Here is a 24,976-nt window from a genome sequence, read left to right as displayed (position 1 = left end):
CCACTGCGGTTGCTGAGTCCCTTACTGTTCAGAACTCAGCATCAGTTCCTAAGCATTGCTTTCTCCGTCAAAAAAATAGTCTTCCCACACATATACTTCTTCTTGGCAGGGGGGGATTTTCATGATAAAGATCACTGATTTTTTGAGCCAGAAAGACCCAGGTTTGAATCTCGAAAGTTCATCATTTATAGACTGAATTTTCAGAAGACTCAACCTCTTGGGGCCTCCGTTTCCTTCTTTAAAACGGGCATATGCCAAACTGCACCTTTCCCACAGGCTTGTTACGAGAATTAAGTGACCACTGAATGAGGAAAATGTGTGTCAAGCACCCAGGACGCTGCCTGACTCGACTTCCCATTTTGGTTCAGAAAATACGGCCCCTCTACCTACAGCCTCCTCAGAACTCACCACAGGGCTCTGTCCCTAATGGAAGACTAAGAAGCTGCCCATTCCCCCTGCTCTTTCCCCCTGAGGCCACAGGTACAGGCATGGAGAAGGAAATTAACCAGGAATGATCTCATATTAGACAAAAGACAATGGGGAACTTCCGATTTGGGGGTTTTTTTGGTTTGAGAAAGAAAGCCCTCACATGCATGTGCCTGCTGGGACGGGGGAAGGGAGAGAGAGAGAGAGAATCTCAAGCTGACTATCCACGCCCGGCAAGGAGCCTGACACAGGGCTTGAACTTACAACCTTAAGGTCACAACTTGAGCCAAAATCAAGAGATGGGACACCTAACCACCCAGGTGGTCCCCATTTCTCTTTTAAACAGCTTTACCCAGGGGCAATTTGTATCCAGAAAATTAAGTGGGTTATGATTTTCAGTCACTTCAGTGAATTGTCTGTCACCTTTGCCTATTCCCTATCACCCTAAACAGAGTCCTCTGGCTCATCCACAGTCAGTCCCCAAACCCATTCCCAGGCAATGTCGAATCTGCTTCCTGTTTCTACAAGCTTTGTCTCTTCTGGACACTTCCTGGAAGGGGAGCCATGTAATATGTAGTCCTTTGCATGTGGCTTCTTCCACGGAACATGTTTTTAAATGACCCACGTTAGAGCATTTGTCATTAGCTTTGTTCTCCGCATTGCTGAGTAACCCCCAGTTGCATGGACAGACCACATCTTCCAGGCCCGCTCCCCAGGTGGTGATGTCTGGACTGTTCCCTTTTCTTCGCAGAGCACAAAAACTGGAGAGGTGCAGATGCTCTGTTTGGGGTTGGAAGCCACAAAGTTTTTTGCCATGGGTGGTCTACAACAGACAGTACCCAGAATAGCTGGAATTGTGTTCTCCCCGCATTTCCGAGGGGAGTGTGTCTGCATTCCACGAGGCCTGGTAAGCGGGTGGCACCGACCAGCAAACGACACAATCCATCAACCCACAAAAAAATGTTTCCCTCATGACATTTCCCAAAATTTGGAAAAAGAGTATCATTTTATGCTGGATCAGCTGTCCTCATTCTAGAATTCTAGAGAAAGGAAAAAAACACAGACCTAGCTAGAATGGACTCTACACTAGCTAGCTGGTGTCTACCTCTGCCTGAGAACCCTGATGGCATTTCTGTTTGTGGCCACACCCACGTCCGCCGGACGGGCTACAGCAGTCATTTTTCCATTCCCAATAAATTCAGTAGCACCTGGACGCTTTAATTCCCTCCAGTTCTGACTGATTTCTTTGCTCCCACCAGCTGGTATGAATGTGCCCAGATACTGTACAGGGACACCAGGCATGAAGGATAGGAAAAACAGAGTCCTTTTCTTCCAGCATTACTGAAACCTCAGACCTGGTTTACAAAGGCACCAACACTGGGATCATCTAATACAAAGAAATCTGCTTTGTAGGGAAGAATGGGCCAGAAGCCAGAGGAAGGCAGGGCCAGCTCAGACCAGACCGTGGAGTCAGAATTCCTATCCAGTTCTCTTAACTCACAGCGCCATCCAACTTATGCAGCTGACCCGGGACTGTGGGTTCTGAGGCATTGCTCCTCCATCAGCATAACCTACACTCCCCACAGAACTTCCCACCCCGTTCCCGCAGCCCTTCTGTGTCCTGTTCACCAAGCGGGTCGATGGCTACACCCACGGGGCAAGTGGCACGGATGAAGGGTGTGGGAGAGCCTACGGGCCCCTTCTGGTGAGGAACAGAATCAGGTCCACTCCCTGCCACACAGGTGATGTGGGTAGAAGAAAATGGAAACAACCCACCTGCTGCTTTTCTTGCGACGGACCAGAAAGACCTGAGCTTTCTGGCTCAGACGAAAAGGGGAACAAGCTCAACATCTAGGTTTCTGGCCAAACCAGGTCTGAACTCATCAGTCCAAAATCATGCACTCCTTCCTGGAGGCACCTGGCAGGATCTTCCTGCCTCTGTCTCCTCCAGTCCTCAAGGTTGATAAAGAGGGGGTCTTCAGTCCTGTCATACTACCTATGCCTTGTCTTCTGTCTGGACTTCCAGACTTCTGTCTGGACTTTCCATCTTCTTTCCTGTCTGGTGAACGCCTCTGTATCCTGTCAAACCCCGGCAAAATTCCACTGCCTCTTCAATCCCCCTGACTGCCCCCAAGCCAAGCTCATCACTGGCTTTCTTTGTCACTACTGTGTACATACCAGTAGCCCAGCTCTCTTACAAATGGAAACTGGAGCGAAGTTTGTATGGCTGAGACTATGCCTGGTATACAGGACGTGTCCAGCAAATGTTTGCTGAACTAAATTGGATAGGCCTCACCCCCCAGACCTTCATGCCTCCATTACGGGGGGGCAGGCTCAGGGCCAGGTGTTTGCAAAGCTCCCAAGGGTAAAAACTATCTTTCCCCACTGGACAGGTTTACAGATGGTCGTGACTCGTGGAGTGTGTGTCGGGGAGGGGTTGAAGGGATCTTGAAAATCACCCAGGTTAGGGTGAGGACCAAGCGCCCACGATACCGGATGGTTCCAACTGTCGAACACAGAAGGGGCGGGTGAGAAGGCCTAGTCCAGGCGAAGTGTCCCAAACCAGTGCTGTCTCCATGGGGGTTCCCCTGGGCCCGCAGCCTCTACCCTGGAACAAAGGCGCTCTGTGGTCCTCTATCGGGCAGGTTGGGGCAGGGCATGATCTGCTGCAATGTTTCAAAGACAGGTGCATACACCCTCCCGAGGTTCTAAATCCTGCTTTAGTCACTGGAAGAGGGCGGAGAAGTACATATGGGGTTTTCCAACCGCCCATGGTTTTCATCAGAGGAGGAGCCTCAGGGCACTCAACCATCTTCAAAAGGAAAACAAAAAGCATTAAAACTACATTATTTCTTAAACACAATAATGCTTTTCTAGTAATTAGGCAGGTGGTTAAGACTGTGAGGAGCGACAAGAACACCAGGCCTCTGAAACAGATGAGTATCTTAGCCACCACTGACCTTGTGGGCCTCCCTTTTCCCATGTGGGACTTAATCTCTCTGGGCCTTAGTTTCCTCCTCTGTATCATGGGGATAAAATGAATACTGATCTCAAAAAGTTGGGGGGATTAAATAAGATATAAAACACGTACAGCACTTAGCTCACTGACTGGCACATGGGTTCTCCATAAACGGCTTCTAGTCCTATAATTTAACAGTATGTCAAGTGAGAGGTTTCTTGTAATCCTGAAATTGAATAAAGTGAAAAAAGCCCATTTGAGGATAAAAAGCGTCCTTTCTCTAGAAGTTCAAGGAGTTGACAAAAGCGTGGGCCAGTCACCTTCCTCCAAGACCGTACTAGTCCAGAATATGTCTCACCAACAAACACCATCATTATCCCTCAACCTCAAAAGCCAAGGTAAGATCTAGAGGATTCTTTCTGCCATCTTCCTGGGTCACTGTAATGGGACTGCCCATGAATGACACATGAACATCCTGGCAGATGCCCTCAACAGCATTAATAATGCTGAAAAGAGAGGCAAACACCAGGTCATGTTCCAAAGGTGGGCTCTCTCCAAGGCCATGCTCCAGAAAACGATTCTCTGGTTTCTCGCTGCAATGATGAAGCATGCTTACCTTAGCGAATTTGAAATCACTGATGGTCACAGACCTGGGAATGTTGCTGTGAACCTCGAGGCAGGTTAAACAAGGGTGGAGTGATGAGCACTAGATCGGATGTAAAACTCAAAGATTTAGAAAAAGAGCAGAAATATCTGCTCTCATCCGCCAGTCTGGTTTCGTTGTATGGACTACCTCGCTGCCATCATGGACCATGAAACAGCAAGGTGAAAACACACAGGAGGGAAAATTCTGGGATGCCTTTTCTAGGGGTGTAATACATACAAGCAAATAAAAATGCCTCAATGGACAAAAAAAGCAACAAAACCCACAACCCCGCCAAAATCTAGATCTTTCTAGGTGAGAAAGTGTCGCAGAGTGGGGGAAGGTGGCAATGTCTGATGATCAGTTTCCACCCCCCGCCAAGGAAAAGGAGGTGAGGTCCTTGTGCTCCTTGAAGACAAAGGAGTAGAGGGGCCAAGAGAATCACTCCAAGTTGGGTACTGGCATTCCTGGCCCTGGCTGGACATCTGCTCAGCACGGACTTGGCAGATCTGCCTCTTTGGCCACCTAAATCAGGGAGGAAAGAGTTGGAGAGAAACTACATGGTGGGGGCTTCCAGGTGACAGAAGGACTGTTCTACCTACTCTAAGTGGAAGATGGAGGCCACTCATTCTGCCAGTTCTGTAGTGTGTAATACAGGGGTGAAGAGACTGGGCTCTACAGTCTCACTAGGACCACCTTATTTGGGGACCATAAGGGGCTTGAATTGGGGGGGGGGACCAGATATAAATGCTACCCACTGAGGGTGAGCCAGAATTGCTAGACAATCTCACAAAAGACTACTAATGTGCCGGGAACAGCATGAGAGCAAGTCCATGGTCAGTGGGGCATGCAGAGACTCTGGCCTGGGGACAGGAGCAATTACAGCTCTATAAGAAGAGGGCAGTGACTTCAACCAGCAGAATTTTGCCTGCTTTATCTGCCCCAGTTCTAGAGGCTCAGACAAAGGAAAGAGGGGAGGGGGAGAAGTCATTAGGCCCTGATCCCTCTTTAATCTTCTTTTTCTTGTTTTTTTTAATTTTTTTTTTTTGAGAGAGAGAGAGAGAGAGAGAGAACAAGTGAGCAAGCATGTGTGTGTGTGTGTGTGTGTGTGTGTGAGAGAGAGAGAGAGAGACAGAGCAAGATGGGGTGTTGGAGGGGAGAGGCAGAGAAATGCGGGGCTCAATCTCATAACCTTGAGATCATTACCTGAGTTAAAATAAAGAGTTGGACACTTAATTGACTGAGTCACCCAGGTCCCCCTCCCCCTCTCCAATCTTCCAAAGCCACTTCTCTGGGGTATGTGGGTGAAAAAGAGCAGTGAGCAGAATGTGAAACTGCAGTTTAAAAGCAAACAAGACCCAAAATAAAAGGCAACCTATGGAATAGGAAGAGGTATTTGCAATGTCTTATCAGATAAAGGGCTAGTATCCAAAATCTATAAAGAACTGATCAAACTCAACACCCCAAAAGTAAAAAATCCAATCAAGAAATGGGCAGAAGACATGAACAGACATTTCTCCAAAGAAGACATCCAAATGGCCAACAGACACATGAAAAATGCTCCACATTGCTCAGCATCAAGGAAATACAAATCAAAACCACAGTGAGATACCACCTCACACCAGTAAGAATGGCTAAAATGAACAACTCGGGAAATCACAGATGTTGATGAGAAATGCAGAGAATGGGGAACCTTCTACACTGTTGGTGGGAATGCAAGCTGGTGCAGCCACTCTGGAAAACAGCATGGACGTTCCTCTAAAAGTTGAAAATAGAGCTACCCTATGACTCAGCAATCGCACTACTGGGTATTTACCCTAAAGATGCAAACGTAGTGATCTGAAGGGGCATGTGCACCTGAATGTTTATAGCAGCAATGTCCACAATAGCCAAACTATGGAAAGAACCTAGATGTCCATCAACAGATGAATGGATAAAGAAGATGTGGTATATGTATATATATATATATATATATATATATATGCAATGGAATATTACTCGGCCATCAACAAGAATGAAATCTTGCCATCTGCAGCAACATTAATGGAACTAGAAGGTATCATGTTAAGTGAAGTCAGTCAGTCAGAGAAAGACAAATACCATATGATTTCACTCATGTGTAGAATTTAAGAAACAAAACAAACGAACACAGGGGTAGGGAAGGAAAAATAAGATAACAGAGTTGAGACAAACCATAAGAGACTGGTAACTCTAGGAAACAAACTGAGGGTTGCTGGAGGGGAGGTGCATAGGGGGATGGGGTCACTGAGAGGTGAGCATTAAGGAGGGCACATGATGTAATGAGCACTGGATATTGTATGCAACTAATGAATCACTAAATCCTATTCTTGAAACTAATAATACACTATATGTTAATTAAACTGAATTTAAGTTAAACATTAAAAAAAACCAAAACAATACCATCATAAGCATTAACATAAAACTGTTCTAATAATGGACCATGACTGACGAGTTATGTATTCTGGCCAAGATGTCAGAAAGTGAGTCTCGACTCAGCAGGAAAGATGAGGGGTTCCACATCACACAGTTGGGGGGCCATTACTGAAACACCATGAAGCCACTTCCCGGCTGTGCCCCAATGACAGACACCTCAACACACTGGGTTGGTGGGATCTTCTGTGCTCAGAGACCCCCACGGGACACATCCTAACACGGGCAAGGCTGGAGCTGAGGGACTCCCTGATAGGCCTGATCTTTTGAGACAGTGTTCTGGCCAAGAAAGTTCTAGATCTTTTCTGGTTTCCTTCACCTGTACATGACATGCCTCGACTTTATCCTTCTGCTGTCCCAAAAGACACCAGGAACAGGAGTTCTGAAATCACAGAGACCCGGGTCAGCTCTGCCTCTGCTGCTCACTAGCTACAGGCTTTGAGGATGTCACTCAGCACCTCTTTAAGTCAACTTTTGTCATCTGTACATTCCAGCTATTATGCGTCCCCACTTCAGCTGAAGGCGCAGGAGCTGCTTCACAGACAAGCCTGAGAAATGCGGATGGTACTTCTTTATTCAACAAGTACTTACTGAATAATCTGTGCCTTAAGGTATCAAGAGGACGGGGTAGGTTCAGGGGGACAACCGAGGCAGAGCACAGGAAAACACGCAGATAGATGGCACAGGGGCCAGGTGTCACCTCCAGGCCACATAGATGAAGGTGACTTACATGGAGTCCACATCCCCTAGAGCCCTTTCTGTTGAGCAGAACTTTGGGCAAGTCCCTGCTGATACTCTGCTGGGGACGGGGGAGGGGGGCACAGGCCTGGGGTCCGACCCCTTCCAGAAAGCACGAGGAGCCTGTGAGTGCCACTCACCCGCCAACACAACAAGGCTTTACCAGAAGGAAATGATGTTCCTCGGAATGGGAATTTGCATCTCCCCACCTATCCATGGAAACCCCACACCAAGCCCCACCACGCCCCAGCAAGCTGCATTCCATGGGTCATGGAGCCCAGGTCTCATCCCCACAGAGGAGGGCCCATCCCCCAGAGCCAAGGAATCCTCCGAGGATCCCCCCTCTCAGAGCCGGGGTTAGGGCTGACCAGCTGACATGTGCCATGGAGACCTCTGCGAGCAGGGTGTCCACCCCTGAACCGGGGCAGGCCCAGCATCGGAGAGGTCACATTCAGACACAGCACTACACACCCACAAGGCATCAGGAGTAGCCGCCCGCCCCCAGTACCGTTCACACAGCCAGGAAAATCAAGCTCTCACCGCGCAGCAGGGCAGAGCAAGGAACGGGCCCCAAGTTGGCCACACTTGCAAACTTACCTGTTCCACTGGGCTTCTTCCTTCCTCACTGTCCCCCCTCCTCCCCACCCTGACCACCAGAATCGATGCTAATAGGTATCTTTTCAAGAAGCAATCTTGCTAGGGAAAGGTGGGGTCACGTGAGGCCCAAACTGCTTTACCTGTTCTGGGAAAACTGGAGGCAGGTGCAGCCTAATGAGGCTGGGAGGCTGCCGAGGCCTGTGGCCGCGTCTGGGCTGGCAGCTGCCTGTATTTACAAACCGGAGAGCGCGCGGAAGATTCCAGGGCGAGACGTTGCCCGAGGCGGCTGAGAACTCGGACCAGCCATCTCCAGACCAATACTTAATTGAATAGCAAACCACCAGCACACGCTAATGTGCTAATTAGCCACCCAATTGGAGTTAATTAAAAACTAATCAGGATGTCAAAACGCAGCCTCTCATTAATATATCACGTGTTTTCTTTTCTTTCTTTTTTTTTTTTTGAACTAAGAAAAGCCACTGCTTCTTCTAAGAAAAGCAAGAGATAAGGACTCTGCATTTTTCCCTGGGAACGGTGCAATTTAAATATAAGCTGTGGCTAAGTGTTCTCTCTCCCACAGATAAGGCCCAGCTTAATAATTAACTGAATTGCTAGCTGGGTGAATCAAATCTGCGTTGTTGGATTAAGCCCTCCTCCAGAGAAGCGGCTGCATCTCGAGTACCCCCTCCTCTGTGTCTAGCAGACACCGGCCAGCCTGGTGGGATCTCCATTCCTGGAGTGATTCTTTAGGTGTCAAAAAGTTGGCATAGTTGAGTCTAGACAGGCCTTGAGCTGTCTCAAAACCAGGAGGAAAACAAAGCCAGAAGCGCACACCAGCACCCCTGGGCTTAACTGTATTAAAGTCATCAGTAAGTAACAGGTGGGCATTTCTAACAATGAAAAGGCAGCTTCATGACAAGTGCTCTGACTCACCTTCTGCAGACAGCCCCTGGATGTTTATTCCCTTCGCTGCCAGGAAATTCAAGCAGGCATCTATGTTTTCAATCTAGAAAAAAAAAAAAAAATGACATACGCTCAATCAAGGTTCAGCCTTCTCAGAGCCATCTTTTATCAGGAACAAAGGGCGATGTCGGAGAGAGGATTCACTGTGCATTTACTAAGGTTCGCAACGAGGAAAATGACGTGCCAGCGGCAGATGGATGGATGGATGAATGGATGGATGGGTGCAGGTCAGGACTCCCGGTCTGTACTTGCACAAGGCAAAGTTACCTAATATCCCAACCACACAGTTCCAGAAGTCAAGGCCCTGGCTTGCTCATGGCTACCAAAAATAACCAGAGTGGAATGAGAGTGCCTATGTGTACCACTGTCACTAGAGCTATCCTGAAAATTTGAGCAGCTGCCAGAAAAATGGAGGTGGGGATGAAGGGGACAGTAGACCCACCCCGTCCACCAGCAGCTGGGAGAAATTTCCAGCACCAAGGAGGCACGCTGTCAAATGTGAAAACAGTGAATGGGAGTTTCAGCAGGGCTTGGGGCCGTGTTTACTCACAAAATTCTCAGGCTGGCGGGCATTGCAGATGACGAGGGAGGGCTGTGACCTCTGTGAACCCCTCTGTCCTTTGTGTGTTCTGTGACAAGAAGGAACCCACCTGCCAGAGTCTGGGAGGCCTCCCAGGCTTGCCAGGGCTGATGCCACGGCCGAGGGCAAGCAAACGTCCAGCCCTCGGGAAAGAACAATTAGGTCATTCCCAAAGGTCTGATTTGACTTCATTTGTCAAGGCTAATGATTTTTTGGTCTACAGGAAAATGTTCAGGCTCGATTAATGTCAATGGTGACCGTAAATAAAAGAAACCGCTTTTGACTTGGCACAAGGATCTTTGAATTTCACACAGTTTGCATTTCACAGTGGAGAACTCCCCTGCCCCTGACCGGACTTCCTACGCTCTGTCAGCACTCTTATACATTCAAAAGGGTGTTTAACCCATAGGATTTATCTTGAATAAATGACTGTCTTTCACAGTGTCCATGTGACCATTCTCCTTTCCCCTTCCCAAGCGACCTTCTGAAGGCGACTTCATAGCCACAGAGCGCAGAGTCTACTGTGCAAGAAGAGGTCTAATTTGTGTAAAGTCTGGCTCCAAGACAGTCTTCCTGGAATATATGTCCTCCTTCCCTGTGTCTGGCATTTTCCTTCTCTGCTCCCAGTCTTCAGACCTTCCAAACACAAAAATGAGCTACGGGGGCACCTCAATCAAACTGCCCTCTTTCTAAGACTCTGCTCCACCCCCAGCCCGAGGCTGCTCCTTCCTTATGGTTTTTAGCTGGGGTTCCCATCTCTCTCCCAGCCTCCAGCTCACCCTCAAAGATCTTCATCTGGGAGACTTTTTTTTTTTTTTTAAATCATCTTTGGAAAAAGGGTCAAAATGCAATTTCCTGCAAATAAATGCTGATGTTATGGGTTATGCCTGCCACCACTGCAGAAAATCATTTCATATAAAGGGGGAGGGAAAGCAAGATTGCTTTTAACTCTTCCTTCCTTCCAAGCCAGAAGGACTGTTGATGACAAGCAGGTGCCGCTATCCTAGAGGGCAAGGGGAGGGGAAAGAAGGAAGAATGGCAAGAGAACCCCTGTGGAAGGCGTTTTGAAGCAATCCGCTTACATTTTAAGTAATCAAAATTAGATCTCTAAATGTTATTACCCCCTGTTACATTTTGAGAAAAATAACTATCAGTCCTTATTTCCACAACAGCCCACAATGGTAATGTACCAAAATCACACAAAAGGATCTGTTGCCCCCACAGAGGGACTAATATTTAAATCATGATAAAAATATAAAACTCTTCAATCCCTTTTTCCTTTGAATAATCCTATCCTGCTTCTTCAGTGTATCTTGCACATGGCTGATAAGTGAGGTTTGGGCAAGTATTGTCCCTGTGAGAATTGAGATAAAGAAAAAGCTGACTGCCTGGGAATCTATTAATGTAAAATCAAAAATAGTACACACTTGGTATCTATCCTGGCAAGCGTCACGGAGGTGTGCTGATGTGGGTAGGTTACATTTTTTCCACAACAGTGTGGCAGAGTAGCATTGATTTAAAAACAAACAAATAAAAAAGACCCCCACCGATGTATTCAAGAAAATCACTGCCCTACTACAACATTCTTATTCTATAGACATTTTCTTCCAAGGAACATAAGGCACATTTACATGGCACATTTATGGAGCATTCAATGCATGGTATTTTAAAGTACATGGTAATTTCTTCCTGCCGGGCTAGCCCTTGGTTCAGTTCAATTTGGCCATCTACTGGGCTTTCTTTTAATGTTAAATTCTACTAAAGGAATGAATAATTATAAATAGGTTACCTGGACTATTTTTCTTCCTCCTGTTACTTTTTAAAATCCCTATTATTCTTTCAAAGAGTTTCAAGATCATTTCTCCACAGGGCAGGCAGAGTGCTGGGAGAAGGGGTAACAATGTTGCCACCCCCAAGGGACATCTGGCAACATTCTGTGTTCTCACAGTGTGGGGGGGGTACAACTAGCATCTAGTGTGTAGAGGCCAAAGATATTGCTGAAAATCCTACAATACACATAAGGATGAAAAATCCTACCCAAAAGGTCAATAGTCCAAAGCCTGAGAAACCCATGATTCTTTTCATCAATCAGTATAATTGTAGATGTCTGCTCTATTCCAGACACTGTGCTGGGTTCTCCTGACCACGTTAGGGCAGAGTCTTTGTCCTGTCCAGGAGCCCAAACTTACATAGCGCTTGTCTCTAGGGCCCACAGAGCCATCCGACACACACCCCAATTCCCAGCCATGTCAGGGAGAATCAGAGCATATAAGCAAAGGAAGCATCAGGATCTTCCTTGGTTAGGTGGAGGGAGAAGGTCTAGGGGCACCAAGAACGCTTTCTCCTAAAGAGAAGATAAAGCAGGGGACAGAGTCTGGATGGTTGCATCACACTCCTGGAATATGTTACAAGTAAAAATAAGAACTTGGGTCATCATTTAAAAGACGATTCATAAGCCCATTAAGTGCCTTGAATTTTTTCCCTCTACTATGATTTCTCTGCTCAAAGAAGGAGTTCAAAAAACATTCCTCAAGTCTCAAATCCACTCTTTAATAACGTTCCATTAAGGTTAAAAATCACTCCTGACAAGGCTGCTGAGACCCACGCTCTTTTCATCTGCACCCCAGGAAGACAGCGGGGCTGGGAAGCAGAATAGGGTCAGATGTGGATTCCAACCTCCTGGCTTCACTTGGAAGGAGATCAGAAGGGGAGAATGTTTCTTTGATCCAGCCTCTCTTGTGACTGAAATTCACCTTAAGGTTTTCTTCCAAGTATCATACAGTAAACAAGCAATCTATCCTCGTGCACCATTGAAACTGCACACCGCCACCACACCCAGTGAGGGCCTGGCCGGGGGCCCTCAGTAAGCACAAGAGTGTCCCCGTACCTAGCGCTGATGAGCCCTGGGGTGCATGTGCTCCCCAGACACACAGGGTGAGAGGCAGATCTGATTAGAGTTGGGAAGGCAGATCTGATTAGAGTTGGGAATGCAGAATGATGGGAAAGGCTCTTAAGCAGCAAAGTATGTAAATACGACCAAAGTGGTTCATTAACACATAGCAGCCAATATAAACTACTTTCCAAAATTAGCTGACAAAAATCTGTGCACAGCCTGACATTCCAATGTTGGGGGTGGGGGATGGCGGGAGCCACACTTTGCACCGGGGGAGAAGGCTTCTGCGGTCATCACTGCCATAGAAATGGGTCCAAGAGCTCTGGAAAGAAGCTTCTGGAGTTTTAGGCGGGGTGGAGGTGGAAAGCCCAGAAGTGGGACCACAACGTGGCTTGGAGACCCTGGGAGCAGAATGGGGCTGGCTACAGGCACAGGTAGAGTAAGGGGACAAACCAAGACCAAGACAGATATGCACAGTGGCCTTCACCGTGTGCCGTCTGTGGCCTTCACCGTGTGCCGTCTGTGACTATGATGATCCAGGAGAGAGAGGCTACAGTGAGGGCTCCTTCCCAGTCTCAGTTGGGATCTCCATCCCCAAGCTGGATAGTTTCTCAACAATCTCTGTACTTGAGACTTGCAGGGCAACTTCCACGGACTGTGTGCGTTGCTGTCTTTGCTTCCCACGTCCAAGAGCCCATCTCCACCCAGGACAGCCAGAGAGCAAGGAAAATCAAAACAAATGCCAAACAACTGGAAAGAGAAGGGGGAGGGTTGGGAGGCAAATGGAAAACTTCACATTTCAACCATGGTTAAGGCTGGCCTGGGTCTCATGATAAAGTGAAATATGCAAACCTCAGAAGAACGGCTGTATATCTCCTCCGTAGCTTAGAGACTGATCAAATACCATCTGTTGTGGCAGTTGTCATGGCAGCATTTTTCTCTGAATACCAGTGTAGCTGAGTGCAAAGCGCATGAAAATGATAAATGCAAACGAAGACCATCCCTCTGGGCACTACCCAGCCCAAGGGGGAAGATGGGGCTCCGGGTGTGTGAACAAATGGGGCACGAGTTATCATGAGTTAAGAGTTTCTCACTGGGGCCCCTTGGAGATCTCTGTCCTGGGAGGAGAGGCAAGCAGCTGCTGTATGAAAGTCAGGCATGCTTAAAGTCATTTTTTAAAGTCATGAAATACCCAGAGCCTTGGGAATGGTAGACCCAGACCCCCGACAAGGCTGAGTAAGAACTTGCACGTCCTGGATGGTCTAAAAACACAACAGTGTAGCTTCCTCAGGAGCCTCATACATCGGCTCAAACAAATTCCCTTCTGAAGTGTGACCCTCACACCTGATGCTGCTACTTGTCAACAAAAATAATTATTCCTCCATTCATTTATCCATTCCTTGACTCCCTACCTACTGAACACCTACTGGGTATACAGTGGTGAATAATTCCTGACCTCACAGAAGGGGGAACTGGATATTAAGTCAATACTGCACAAGTAAGAGACAACATCTCTCATGTACTAGAAGACCTCATCTACCCAGGGGACTGGGGAGGAGGGTTGGATTTAAAAAAAGTTTTTTTTTCTCTCTGCTCAGCAGGGAGCCTGCTTCCTTCTCTCTCTCTCTCTGCCTGCCTCTCCATCTACTTGTGATTTCTCTCTGTCAAATAAATAAATAAAATCTTTTAAAAAAAAAAAAGTTTTTTTTTAAGAAAATTATATTTTTAAAAAGATTTTATTTATTTTCTAGAGAGAGAGAGAGGCAAAAGAGAGACAATGAGCACAAGCAGGGGGAGCTGCAGAAGCAAAGGGAGAAGCAGGCTCCCCACTGAGCAGGGAGCCATATGCAGGACTCAATCCCAGGACCCTGAGATCCTGACCTGAGCTGAACGCAGATGCTTAACCCACTGAGCCACCCAGGCACCCCTGAATAAAAACTTCTTAAGGAAGAGATAGCATGGAGGTTCAAAGAGACAGGGCTTTTTGTCCATTTGCTCAGTGACATGGCCCCAGGCACCTAGTACAGTGAGGAGCACACTGCAGATGCTCAAAATTTACTGAATGAAGGGGAATGTGAGCTGAGACCTAAGAGTTAAGTGGGCCCCGAGAGCGGGGAGACAGACCATTTCAAACCCAGTAAAACCTACGGCTTTGAAGGTTCCATGCAGGATGTACAGCATACCACGTTCTGATAACCAAAACAGAATCAAAATGGCTGGAGGCCAACAGGCAGAGAAGAGCTAGGAGATAGGACACTGAGCAAGAGAAGATGCCTGGCCACACAGGGCCACCTTCAATAACTCACAGGAGAGAGAAGGCAAGGCTCCTTCCAGTTCTTAGGGAAGCCTTGGAGTGTACTCTCTCCCCACCATTACCAGGGCAACAGCAGCCAGGAAAAGCCTTTCCAGTCTGAAAGCTGGAAGCTGGGCTATTTTGTATCTGGGATGGCTCAAGCAGTGTCCTTGAAGTAGGGGCTCCAGTGACATCTGGGCTGGGCATGGAGATAGGGAGGCATGGGAATGAGAGATCAGCATCTGTGGTCACATGTATTAGGAAGGTCTGCTTCTTAACCAACAGGACACCATGCCTTTCTGACACTCCTTCCTCTGCCCCTTTCCAAGAATAAAAATAGAAAAGAGAAAGTAAAAGAAATAAATAAAAAAGGAAAGAAAGAAAGAGCAATCATGAAACCAAACCAAAAAGCCAGAAAGCAAAATGAACTATGGGGAAGTGCTTCTCCTACATGCCTGCCTCACCTGTGTTCTCTCTTCCCTCTGCATTCCTAGGCCATGACCTGACGCAGGATTTGTCCAGCTGAATTGTTACTCGGACACCTCTCTCAGTGTTGGGGCCCAGCACCAGCCCGTGATCATATGCTTCATGGGCCACAGTGTAGTCCTGGAGACACAGTCCCATGGAACTGAGCTGGTGGAGCCTGGCCATTATGATTTACATTTTAGGAGACCCCAGAAATGAGGGAACTATAAAGTGGCACTTAAAATTCTCTTAGGTGGAGAGATGTTCAAGAGTATCTCCCCTTGTGAGCCCCCAAAGTTGCTGCTTGCTTGGCTGATGCATGGAGGCATCCTAGCCCAATAGCACACGGGGCTCCACCCCTTCTGCCCCACTTCTGGCCATTCAGCACATCAGCTCTAGCCTTCTTGGCAGCTTTGAAACAGAAAGCTGAAGAATGTGGGACTTGGGCTAGATGGCGCTTGCTGCTGTAATGCCTCGCCCAGCTCCTTCCTTTAATTGGCAATGTTACCCATCTTACTGTATATAACATAACTTCAGCTTTCCAAGATGTTGTCAAGAGCTCCTTTAAAAAAAAAAAAAGAAAGAAAGAACAGGGAGGAAAAAAGCTTTATAGGAGTCTCTCTGCTATTACAGCAAATGGGTAGGTCCATATGGATTAAAAAAATATAAAAATTGAAAACAAGAATCTCAAATTCCTCCAGTGACGATCTTTCTCCACTTTGCTTCCAAATGCTTAGAATACCTCATTTTCCTATTATATTCTGACTTCTCAATTTTTCCCTCGAGACAAAGAGAAATCTGGAAAGGGAGGGATAGGAACGTTCTAGAAGTCAGTCCTGACACTGGAGGCTCCCAAAATGAACCCTTACAGTTGAGGTCTGCAGAGCATCAGTTGGTAGTGAGGAAGGGGACAGTTCCACTGGGGATCGGTGCGGTCGGGAGGCCCAGCGGATGCCCCCACGTGCATTCGTCCGGCATGCCACTGCTAACGTCACCTCCCCACTCCAGTTTCAGAGTCATGTTGCCTCACTTCCTGGTCTTCCCCACAAGGGGACAGTTCCAAGGTGAGGCCTCCAAGTTAGGAGCTCGATACAAATGCTAGGTGGGGGGGGGGGGGGCGCCTGGGTGGCTCAGTGGGTTAAGCCGCTGCCTTTGGCTCAGGTCATGATCTCAGGGTCCTGGGATCGAGTCCCGCATCGGGCTCTCTGCTCAGCAGGGAGCCTACTTCCTCCTCTCTCTCTCTGCCTGCCTCTCTGCCTACTTGTGTTCTCTCTCTGTCAAATAAATAAATAAAATCTTTAAAAAAAAAATGCTAGTGGGGAGTGATTAGGGCTAAGGAGTAGTATTCAGGGACATAACACAGGCTTTGGAGTACGACAAATCTGCGTTTCAATCCCGATTTTGCTGTTGATGAAACAATGATCTCCACTAGGTTTCCTCAGTGGTCTGACCTGTTGAATGGGCACTGCAGCACCTATCTCACAGGGCAGGGGCAGGTGGCCATTCTGAGAGAGGATGTATGAGTGGCTAAGCAGGTGCCCCATAACTGGCAGTGTTTGTTACTATGTTGTCATTTTTGACATGCCGTCTCTGGGCTATCATTCTAAGCCCATGATATGCCCAAAGCTATGTCTGGAGTTGGCCCCTGGCAAAGCAGAGTTCGACAAGCTTACCTGAGCTGACTTCCATCTGCTTCTAACTTTCCCCTCAAATCTGGCTATCCAGGACTCTGGGTCTTCTCTGTCACCTAACGTCTGGCCTATGTCTCAGCAAGCCCACTCTTGAAAAGACAGAAGTCAACTAATCACACCGGGGCAGAAGGACTGCTGCTGGCTTCCTGTGGGTCACCTCTCCCACTGGTACGTGTATTCCATCACAGTTATTAGAATGACAGGTACCTGTTGGAAGAATGTGGGCTCCGGACTCCTCCACTAGATTCCGGTTCCCTCACATCACCCACGAGACTCTAGCAAAATGCATGAACTGCTTTAAGTCTCAACTTCTTCATCTAGAACACAGAAATATATAGAACTCTCTCAGCAGAGATACAGAGGCAGAGATGGGTTGACCTGGGTCAAGGGTCTGGAACTTTACATAGCCAGAGCTTTAAAAGACTCTTTCTTCATACAATTCCATAAAAGCAGAATATGAGAGATCACTGGCCTCTCCTGGAAGTACAGGATCATTTTGGAATTTGTGAGACACTCTGAGGCTTGCTACATTACACGACACTCGCACGGCCTCTCTATGAATGGGTTCCTTGTAGCCAGAATTCTTTCCACCCTGTTAGAATCAGCAGTTTCTATCCCCAAAGATTTCAGTTCAAAGTCTCCTTTACTAAATTACATAAAAAACCCTAAGATAGCAAACAAACAGTTTCGTTAAGAAGGAGCATTGATCTTTTGAGGAAAAACCTGGCTTTCCTTCAGAGAAGGGTACAAACTCAGACACCAACTTCAACAACGCCTGCCTTCTGGATGCCAAACGTGGGGCTGCCTTTTGAACCAACAGAGAAGAGAGGTACCGTGGACATGTGCTAGAGAGTTTCCACCCAGGAACTAACTGAAACTTGGTAGCCTCATTCATTCTTTGATGAATAATAACTATTTACTTTCTTGTAGCCTCTGCTCCAGGGGAAGGAGAAACAGAGGGGACAAGATAGTGTGGTCCTTCCTCACATGATAGACAGTCCCCTACACAAAAGCAGAGGAGAAGCAAAAATCTCCCCACTAAACACAGATCCCAAACGTGGGAAGGGTTACACACCTATAAACTCACCAACTCAAAAGCCCGATATGGACTCACTATGCTCTTTACAGTCTGGTTCTTCTTGTATCTTGGCCATATTTATATCCTTAAACCCATAAACTACCACAAAGTCTTCGAGAGGCAGAAGAGAAACATAATGTAAAACAAAACAGACCCTCAATACATTCCATGGGTGCAGCAGCAAATCCTCCATGGAAGTATTGCTAGAAAAGGTCATTTTCCCCACAGACCAAATACATACACAGGAACAGGGTAATGGAACCTTTTGCAGATGAGGACCAGGAGCCAGACTTGCCCCCCAGTTGGGTGGTCAGTTCCCTCAGACCAGCCTGTGAGTGCACTTTTGTTTTTCAGCCAGTTCACCATCATCTGTAGCTCTGGTTCTTCTGGGCGGCTCGCGAGCAATCAGTCCCTGGATTTCTACCATGCAATTCCAAGGACAGACAGCACACACTGCAAGAAACACCCTGGAAGCATCAGTAAGCAGGAAAGCAAAGCTAAGCAGAGCGCCTTCATGCCCAGTTCAGAATCCTGCAAGGCTTCGCCCTTCTACTGGTGAAGGCAGGGATGAAGGTGTCTGCTCTTTCGTCCTATGCCTGCAAACATCCCCTGGTCATGTTCTTTTCTGCAGGAGATGGAATTCAAAAATTGCCCTTCCCTTTTCACTCCAATTTCAGAGGCTGCTAGTCATTAGCGGGTCATTATTATATGCCAGGCCCACTACTAGCAACTTTCCTATACATTATCTCAATCTTTTTTTTTTTTTTTTTAATTTCAAAAAGCTGTTAGTAGGTATGGCCTCAGAGCACAGCCTAAATTCTAGACTGCTGCTGATGATTCATCAGCATTAATTGGGGAGATTTTGCAAGTAGCACATAAAATATACCAAGATGCGAGATTTGACTAATGGTTTCAAATTCTAAAATTTGTGATCTATGCAAAGAGCTACATGCTGCCCAATCAGAAGTCATATGGTATCAAAAATTAAGGATTCTATGAATAATTAAAATAATTCTCCACTCTGTTTACTGCCATAGGCAGAATGTCAGAGGCACCAAGCCTGCCGGAAGAAAAGAATAGACTAGACAAGGAAGGTCTCTATTACAGGATATCCTTGAGCTTTCCAAGGCTACAAGATATCTAATGCACCTGGGAAGAAATAGTGTCAATTTTTAATGCTAATCTCTGTTACTATTTCTGTCCTTGTCAAGTATCCAGCTGAACCGGATAAGACTGCAATTTTTTGGAGGTTAAAAATGGTGAAATATTGGCCATTTCATGCAATTTTATTTCATAATTTTATTTCATACAATTCCTATAAGGAAGATACGTTCCCCTTAAAGGCTAAAATTAAACTGCTGGTGATTATAAAAATAGAGAGCTTTAGAGTTATTCATAAATAAAGCATCAGTACATCTGAAACTCAGAATAAAATCTCTGCAAGTCTCTGAAAGGAATCTCACAAAACAGAGGAAAAACATCAAGTCAAAGGAAACATCCCATCTGTAGGCTGACCCTCTGAAGGACCCTCTGCTTTAGTCAGAGCTCCCACTTCAGGATTCCCTTAGAGAAGCAGGATGGGGCCCAGGAAAGGCTTTAATTCCCAGTTGATTTCTCTCAAAATCTCCCAGGAAAGGGAACTAGGTATCCTTCACAACAGTGAAAAGAATCCAGGCTGCCTGGATTTCCACCTCTTGCCTTCCCGCTCCTTCAGAGAAAGTGTGAAAAAACAAAGATTTTACCATCCACTCCCATCTCCTCCAAAGGATAAACCTTAAGTCAAAGTGTTGTCTGCTGCATTGTGACTGGAGCCATTACGGATAGGAAATTTTACCCTCCCAGAGAGATGGGCCCAAGAGAGGACATCTGTGGATTTCTCAGCTTTTTGACTATCTTAGGATACGGTTCTTGATTTCCCTGAGCCTCAGTTTTCCTTTCAGAAAAATGGGCATGCAGAAAGCCTTACAGAGACCTAAGAAACTACTATTTACATGCTTATAAAACACAAAGCACTGGGATAAATTCTTGGGCATATGTCATTATTTTAGTTCATTTTCACCAGTAGATGAGGTAGATGCTATCACCATTTTCCCGATGGGGACATGGAGGCACTAAAGTCCCCTTCTAAAGCTACAGATATTAAACACATGGTAGAGTGGGAATCAGAACACTTAATGGAAAGAGGTTTAAATCTGTGAAGCCCCCTACAAACATGGAATGTTAACAACGAAATGGCAAGGGCTTCACTATTGCTATGGACCACTGGGATTTTGGCTGTGTGTGATGGCGAGTCATCAGTCCTTTTGAACCAAATCTCATCTTCATATTAGAAGGACAAAGGACACAAAGGACACTTCACAGAGGAAGGAGCTGACTCTCCCCACATTCTCCTGTACATGTTTTGTAGGAGATATTTATGTTCCTTTCCTAGTATTTGAAATCTTCAGGAGCAGAAAATTATTAATATAAACACTTACGGGCATTATTTTCAAGTCAAAATTCTCCCCAAACAAGGATCTTTCAAGTGCCCATAAGTCAGTGCTTAGGATCTCTGAAGAAGTTCATGACACTCCTAAGAATACAACAGTTTGGGGATCACAAACCTCAAATGTGTGTAAGGGGCAAGCCAGTAACAAATGAGTAAAAAAAGCTGCAGGTGAGACAATAGGGAATGGTGGAGCATAGGAGAAATGCAGCCCACACCCTTCTGGTGGTTTAGCCAATTTTGGCCTGAGGAGTGCCAACCCGGCACTGGTAGATCATCAGGGAAGGAAGGAAGGGAGGAAGGAAGGGAAGATGGATGGACTAGAAGATCAATTTTTACGAAGTACATTGACTTTCATCTGTCGGCATCGATTCGGGTTTTTTTGTTTGTTTTAAAAGTTTTTCTGGGACTTGACCTCAGCTGGTGGGCAACTGTCCTCCTCTCTTTGCTGAGGTTGAGCCCACAGGCTTTCATCTACCGACCAGTCCCCAAAATGCAGACACCATAGGCTAGCCATGCTTTACCCAAGTGCAAAGAGGAAGTCCTGGCTCAGTTCTGCTTCATGGAAAAATTAAAACAAACAGGGGCACCTGGGTGGCTCAGTGGGTTAAAGCCTCTGCTTCGGCTCAGGTCCCACATCGGGCTCTCTGCTCAGTGGGGATCCTGCTTCCTCCTTTCTCTCTCTCTGTCTGCCTCTCTGCCAACTTGTGATCTCTGTCAAATAAATATCTCTTTTAAAAAAACAAACAAACAAAAAAACCCCACACATACAAAAGACCCCCCTTTGATGCTAGGCTGAAACACAGGAACTACATGTAAGATGGATCCAAGCATGAGGCCCAGATGGCTGTTCTGTAAACCACAATCTCCATGGTTGTAAGTCACCATCCGATCTCTTTTCTAGTTCAAGAAGATGTGTGGCTATTCTCCCTCCACTTCTCACATTTGCTAAGTTCTTTAACCTGACCGAGCACCACTTTGCCATTGACAGTGCCACAGTCCCCAGGCAGGTGTGCTGAGTGTTTCTTTAGCAAATATTCCCTGAGCATCTACCAGGTGCCAGGCCGTATGGACAGATGGACAGATGCAACAGCGCCCTCAAAGACATTATTATCTACTGGGAGGCAGGCAGTTAAGTGTACAATGTGCTAAAGGATTATCGCTTCCATTTTTCAATAGAGGAAACCAAAGGTCACACAGGTTAAGTGAGCTCAAAGGGACAGAGAATGTGCCGACAGACTCCAAGACCACGGCCATGAGCACAATTTAGATCTGTTCCATTCCGAGCCTACTACAGTTCTCAGACACGGAGACATCTAAAGCATCTTAACCTTTCCAAAAAAAGCAAAATGACTGGCTCATTCAAAATCCTGAAATTTAAAATAAACCCTCTAGAGATACTGTTGTTAATTTTTACAAATTTTAAAAAACTTTGCAAGCTAATTCACATTTGTATGTGTGTTTGCACAGGCAGAGCCCCAAAGAGGCTTTCTGTACTTGGCTTGAAGCTAACTGTTGGCAAAGTGTGGTCACCAGACCAAGGGCATCAGCATGGCGCCCATGATTTGCTCATTTAAAAATGCAAATACCCCAGCTCCACCCTAGGCTTCCTGAATAAGCAGCTCTGGGGGGTGGGGCGCAGCCCTGTTGGGACAAGCCCTCCAGGTGATGCCCCTGGGCACTCCGGAGTGGGGAGGGGGGGCTCTGCTCCGGAAAGCTTTGCAGAACCAAATGCTACTTCCCTCATCAAGGAAAATAATCTGCTCTATGGGGGTCTTTCCCGCACATGTTTACAACTAAGTTAAAATATAAAATCATGAGAGAGATGATTGGAGAGAATTTCCTGGCTTAAGACAACTCAAGTTTCTTTATAGCACTGAAAAATACAAAATACATAGTACATATCTGACATATTTAAAGTTCACGTGTGACATCACCCCCACTCTCTGGGCAGTCCTGGACAGTCGGGCCATTAATTGCTGAAGCTCGTTCATCTAAGAAACATGAGCTGAGCACTTCCAATGTACTTAGCCCCGTGCCAGGTGCTGGAAATATGGAGATTTTTATTGAACCAAAAGATGAAAAAGACGTTATACATACTACAAAGCTTGGATGTTATTAAACAAAATACAATAAATATCTCAAAATGTGTTTAAATGTCGTATTAGCTACAAGACAAACACACATTAGTTGGGGAGCACAGTACCTACTCATAAGTGTAGGTTCGAGAAGAGGTCACGAGTCCCTGGGGCCCAAGTTGTAATTGACACCTGTGGACCCCAGGACAGCATAGGGTCTGAGGCCACCCACAATATGGCCCTCCACTGCCAGAAACTAAATATGGGGCTCTGTTCTCTCCCTACTTCCCTACAGTGACCTGCTCTGAATTTAGGTCAAAGGCGGCACGCTCAGTTCTGAAGTCTTCTAACAACGGAAGCAACTTCCGGCCAACTCAGAAACCCGAGGGGCTCATAGTAGCCAAATGGGCCTCTGCTAGAAACTCAGGTAGCATACTTCTAATATGGCAAGAATTATTTTGGTTGAATCCCAGTGAGTATTAGTTTCCTGCTTCTGCTGTAACAAGGGACCAGAATTTAGTGGCTTAAAGCAACCTAAAATTCTCTTAGAGTCCCGGAGAGCTACAATAAAGGAGTCGGCCTGCTAGATCCATTCTGCAAGCTCAAGAGGAAAATCAGTTTTTCCTTCTCTTCTCCAGCTTCTAGAGGCCACCGGCATGCCTTGGTTCATGACCCCTTCCAACCTCTTCAGAGCCAGGAGCAGCACCTGCCACTCTCTTGCCTCCCACTCCCACCCAGGTCCCGTAATCACATGTCCTCACTCACCTCCTTGCCGTCCTGAGAAGGATTCTGATGATCACACTGGGCCTGCCCAGGTAATCCAGGATAATCTTCCTGTCTCAAAGCCCTCACTTCATCACACCTGCACAGTCCCTTGTATTATGTGAGATAACATTCACACACGTTCCTAAGATTAGTATGTGGAACATCTGGGGGTCCTCTGTTCGGCCTACCATACTGGGTGCCTACTTGGAGTATGAATAAACCTTTCAGTGCACAGTAGTCAGGATATACAGGACTCAGAAGCAGGGAATGGAAAACATCTATTGTGCTCTCGCCATAAGCCAGGGTGACACCAGGTGCTAATAATACCATCCCTCATTCGTCCCTGGCAGCAACCCTAGGAGGCAGCTTCCATTACAACCCCTTTTCACAGAGGAGGGCAGGCTCAGATATAGTCAACTGCCCAGTAGAAGAGGTCCAGGATGGGAGACCCAAGGCTGCCTGATTCCAGTTGTCTTCAAACCAAATCTCCTTCTCATGAAGGAAGGCCTCTACCCAGGCTCTGCCCATACCTGTAGGAGGGCCAGCACCACAAACGTGATTTTTGTAGTGCCACATCCCAGTCCATCTTTTCTCTAGTCAGTTTCCTTAGATGTAGCATAGCCTAACAGTTAAGGGGACGAGCTTTAGAGTCAGGCTTTCAGGGTTCAAATCCCAGCTAGTCTCTTCTTCATTGTGTGACCTCATGCTTGTTACTAAGCCTCTCTGTTTCCTCATCTGTGAAATGGGAATAAAGGTAACTGCTCTCATAGGGTTTTATGAAGATAAAATCCATCAATGCAGAGGTCTAAAACATTGCCCGGTTAGAAGTATATAGGATACATGTTTGCTCCTCTTATGTAAGAACACAATCTGGGACAAGGCAGTAACCCCAGGCTCTGTAGCAGGAGGGGAAGAGAAGGAGAGATTCTCTAACATGACTCACATGTAGCCCCTGGCAGAGCACAACAAATGACAGCAGGGTCTAGCTTCTCCACACTATTCAATGGAATGAGCAAGATCGATTTCTCATTCTAGGAGAATAAAAGGAGCTAAAACACATAAAGTACTTACCTTTTTTTTTTTATTTTTTTTATTTTTTTAGATTTTTATTTATTGACTCATTTAGAGAGATAGAGAGCAGGAGCAAGGGGGAAGGACAGAGGGAGAGAGAGAAGCAGACTGCCCGCTGAGCAGGGAGGCTGACTCGGGGCTTTATCCCGGGACCCAGGGATCTTGACGTGTGCCCAAGGCAGATGCTTAATCAGCAGAGCCACCCAGGCACTCCAAGCACTTACCATTCTTATTATCAATGTTAATAATCTCTGGTGGTTGTAAGGATGCCTAGTATGTTTACCTCGAGCGATACACAAGAACTCAATAAACTAAAAGTTTAACTAAATTGTTCTACTTGGGTCTTTTGGATAAACCAAGAAAGAGAGGAATTAAGAGTAGGGACGATACTCCTGGGATAACACTGAAGAACTTCCAATACCCAAATTACGGCCATAAATAAGGATCTGATGAGGGTATGTTACAATCCTTTAGTCACATGGGCAAGTCCAGGCCAGATCCCTTCGTAGTCTTTCCATCCATCCATCTGTCTGTCTGCCCAACCATCCAACACTTATTAAACCCTACTAGATGCCAATCATCTAAGTGTATCCTAAGTTAGGATACTCAGGTGAAAGACACCGCATCTCCTTCAAGATGACAATTCAACAGACAACCACAAGGAGGTGCTATGAGAAATGCAGGCACCCAATACCTGGAGACAGGAAAGAGGACAGGCACCTAATTATCTCAATTACTTGAGTAACAATTGACCTAAAGATTAAAGGTCACAGTATCCACGTGGGTCGATCCTCAGTTCT

General features: G+C 46.4%; 1 protein-coding gene across 8 annotated transcripts in view; it reads right to left on the bottom strand.

Annotated features, from left to right (window-relative positions):
• The window catches only part of NAV2 (neuron navigator 2), a 395,626-nt gene that overhangs the window by 228,153 nt on the left and 142,497 nt on the right, over nucleotides 1–24,976 (bottom strand). For all 8 annotated transcript variants that reach the window (XM_059138147.1, XM_059138166.1, XM_059138198.1 and 5 more), the window contains exon 4: nucleotides 8,748–8,820. In XM_059138147.1, coding sequence (XP_058994130.1) covers nucleotides 8,748–8,820 — 73 coding nt within the window. The remainder of the gene's footprint in view (nucleotides 1–8,747; nucleotides 8,821–24,976) is intronic.

This window comes from Mustela lutreola, chromosome 1 (assembly GCF_030435805.1).
Source record: "Mustela lutreola isolate mMusLut2 chromosome 1, mMusLut2.pri, whole genome shotgun sequence".
Lineage (NCBI taxonomy): Eukaryota > Metazoa > Chordata > Mammalia > Carnivora > Mustelidae > Mustela > Mustela lutreola.
This window is presented reverse-complemented; position numbering and strand designations above follow the sequence as displayed.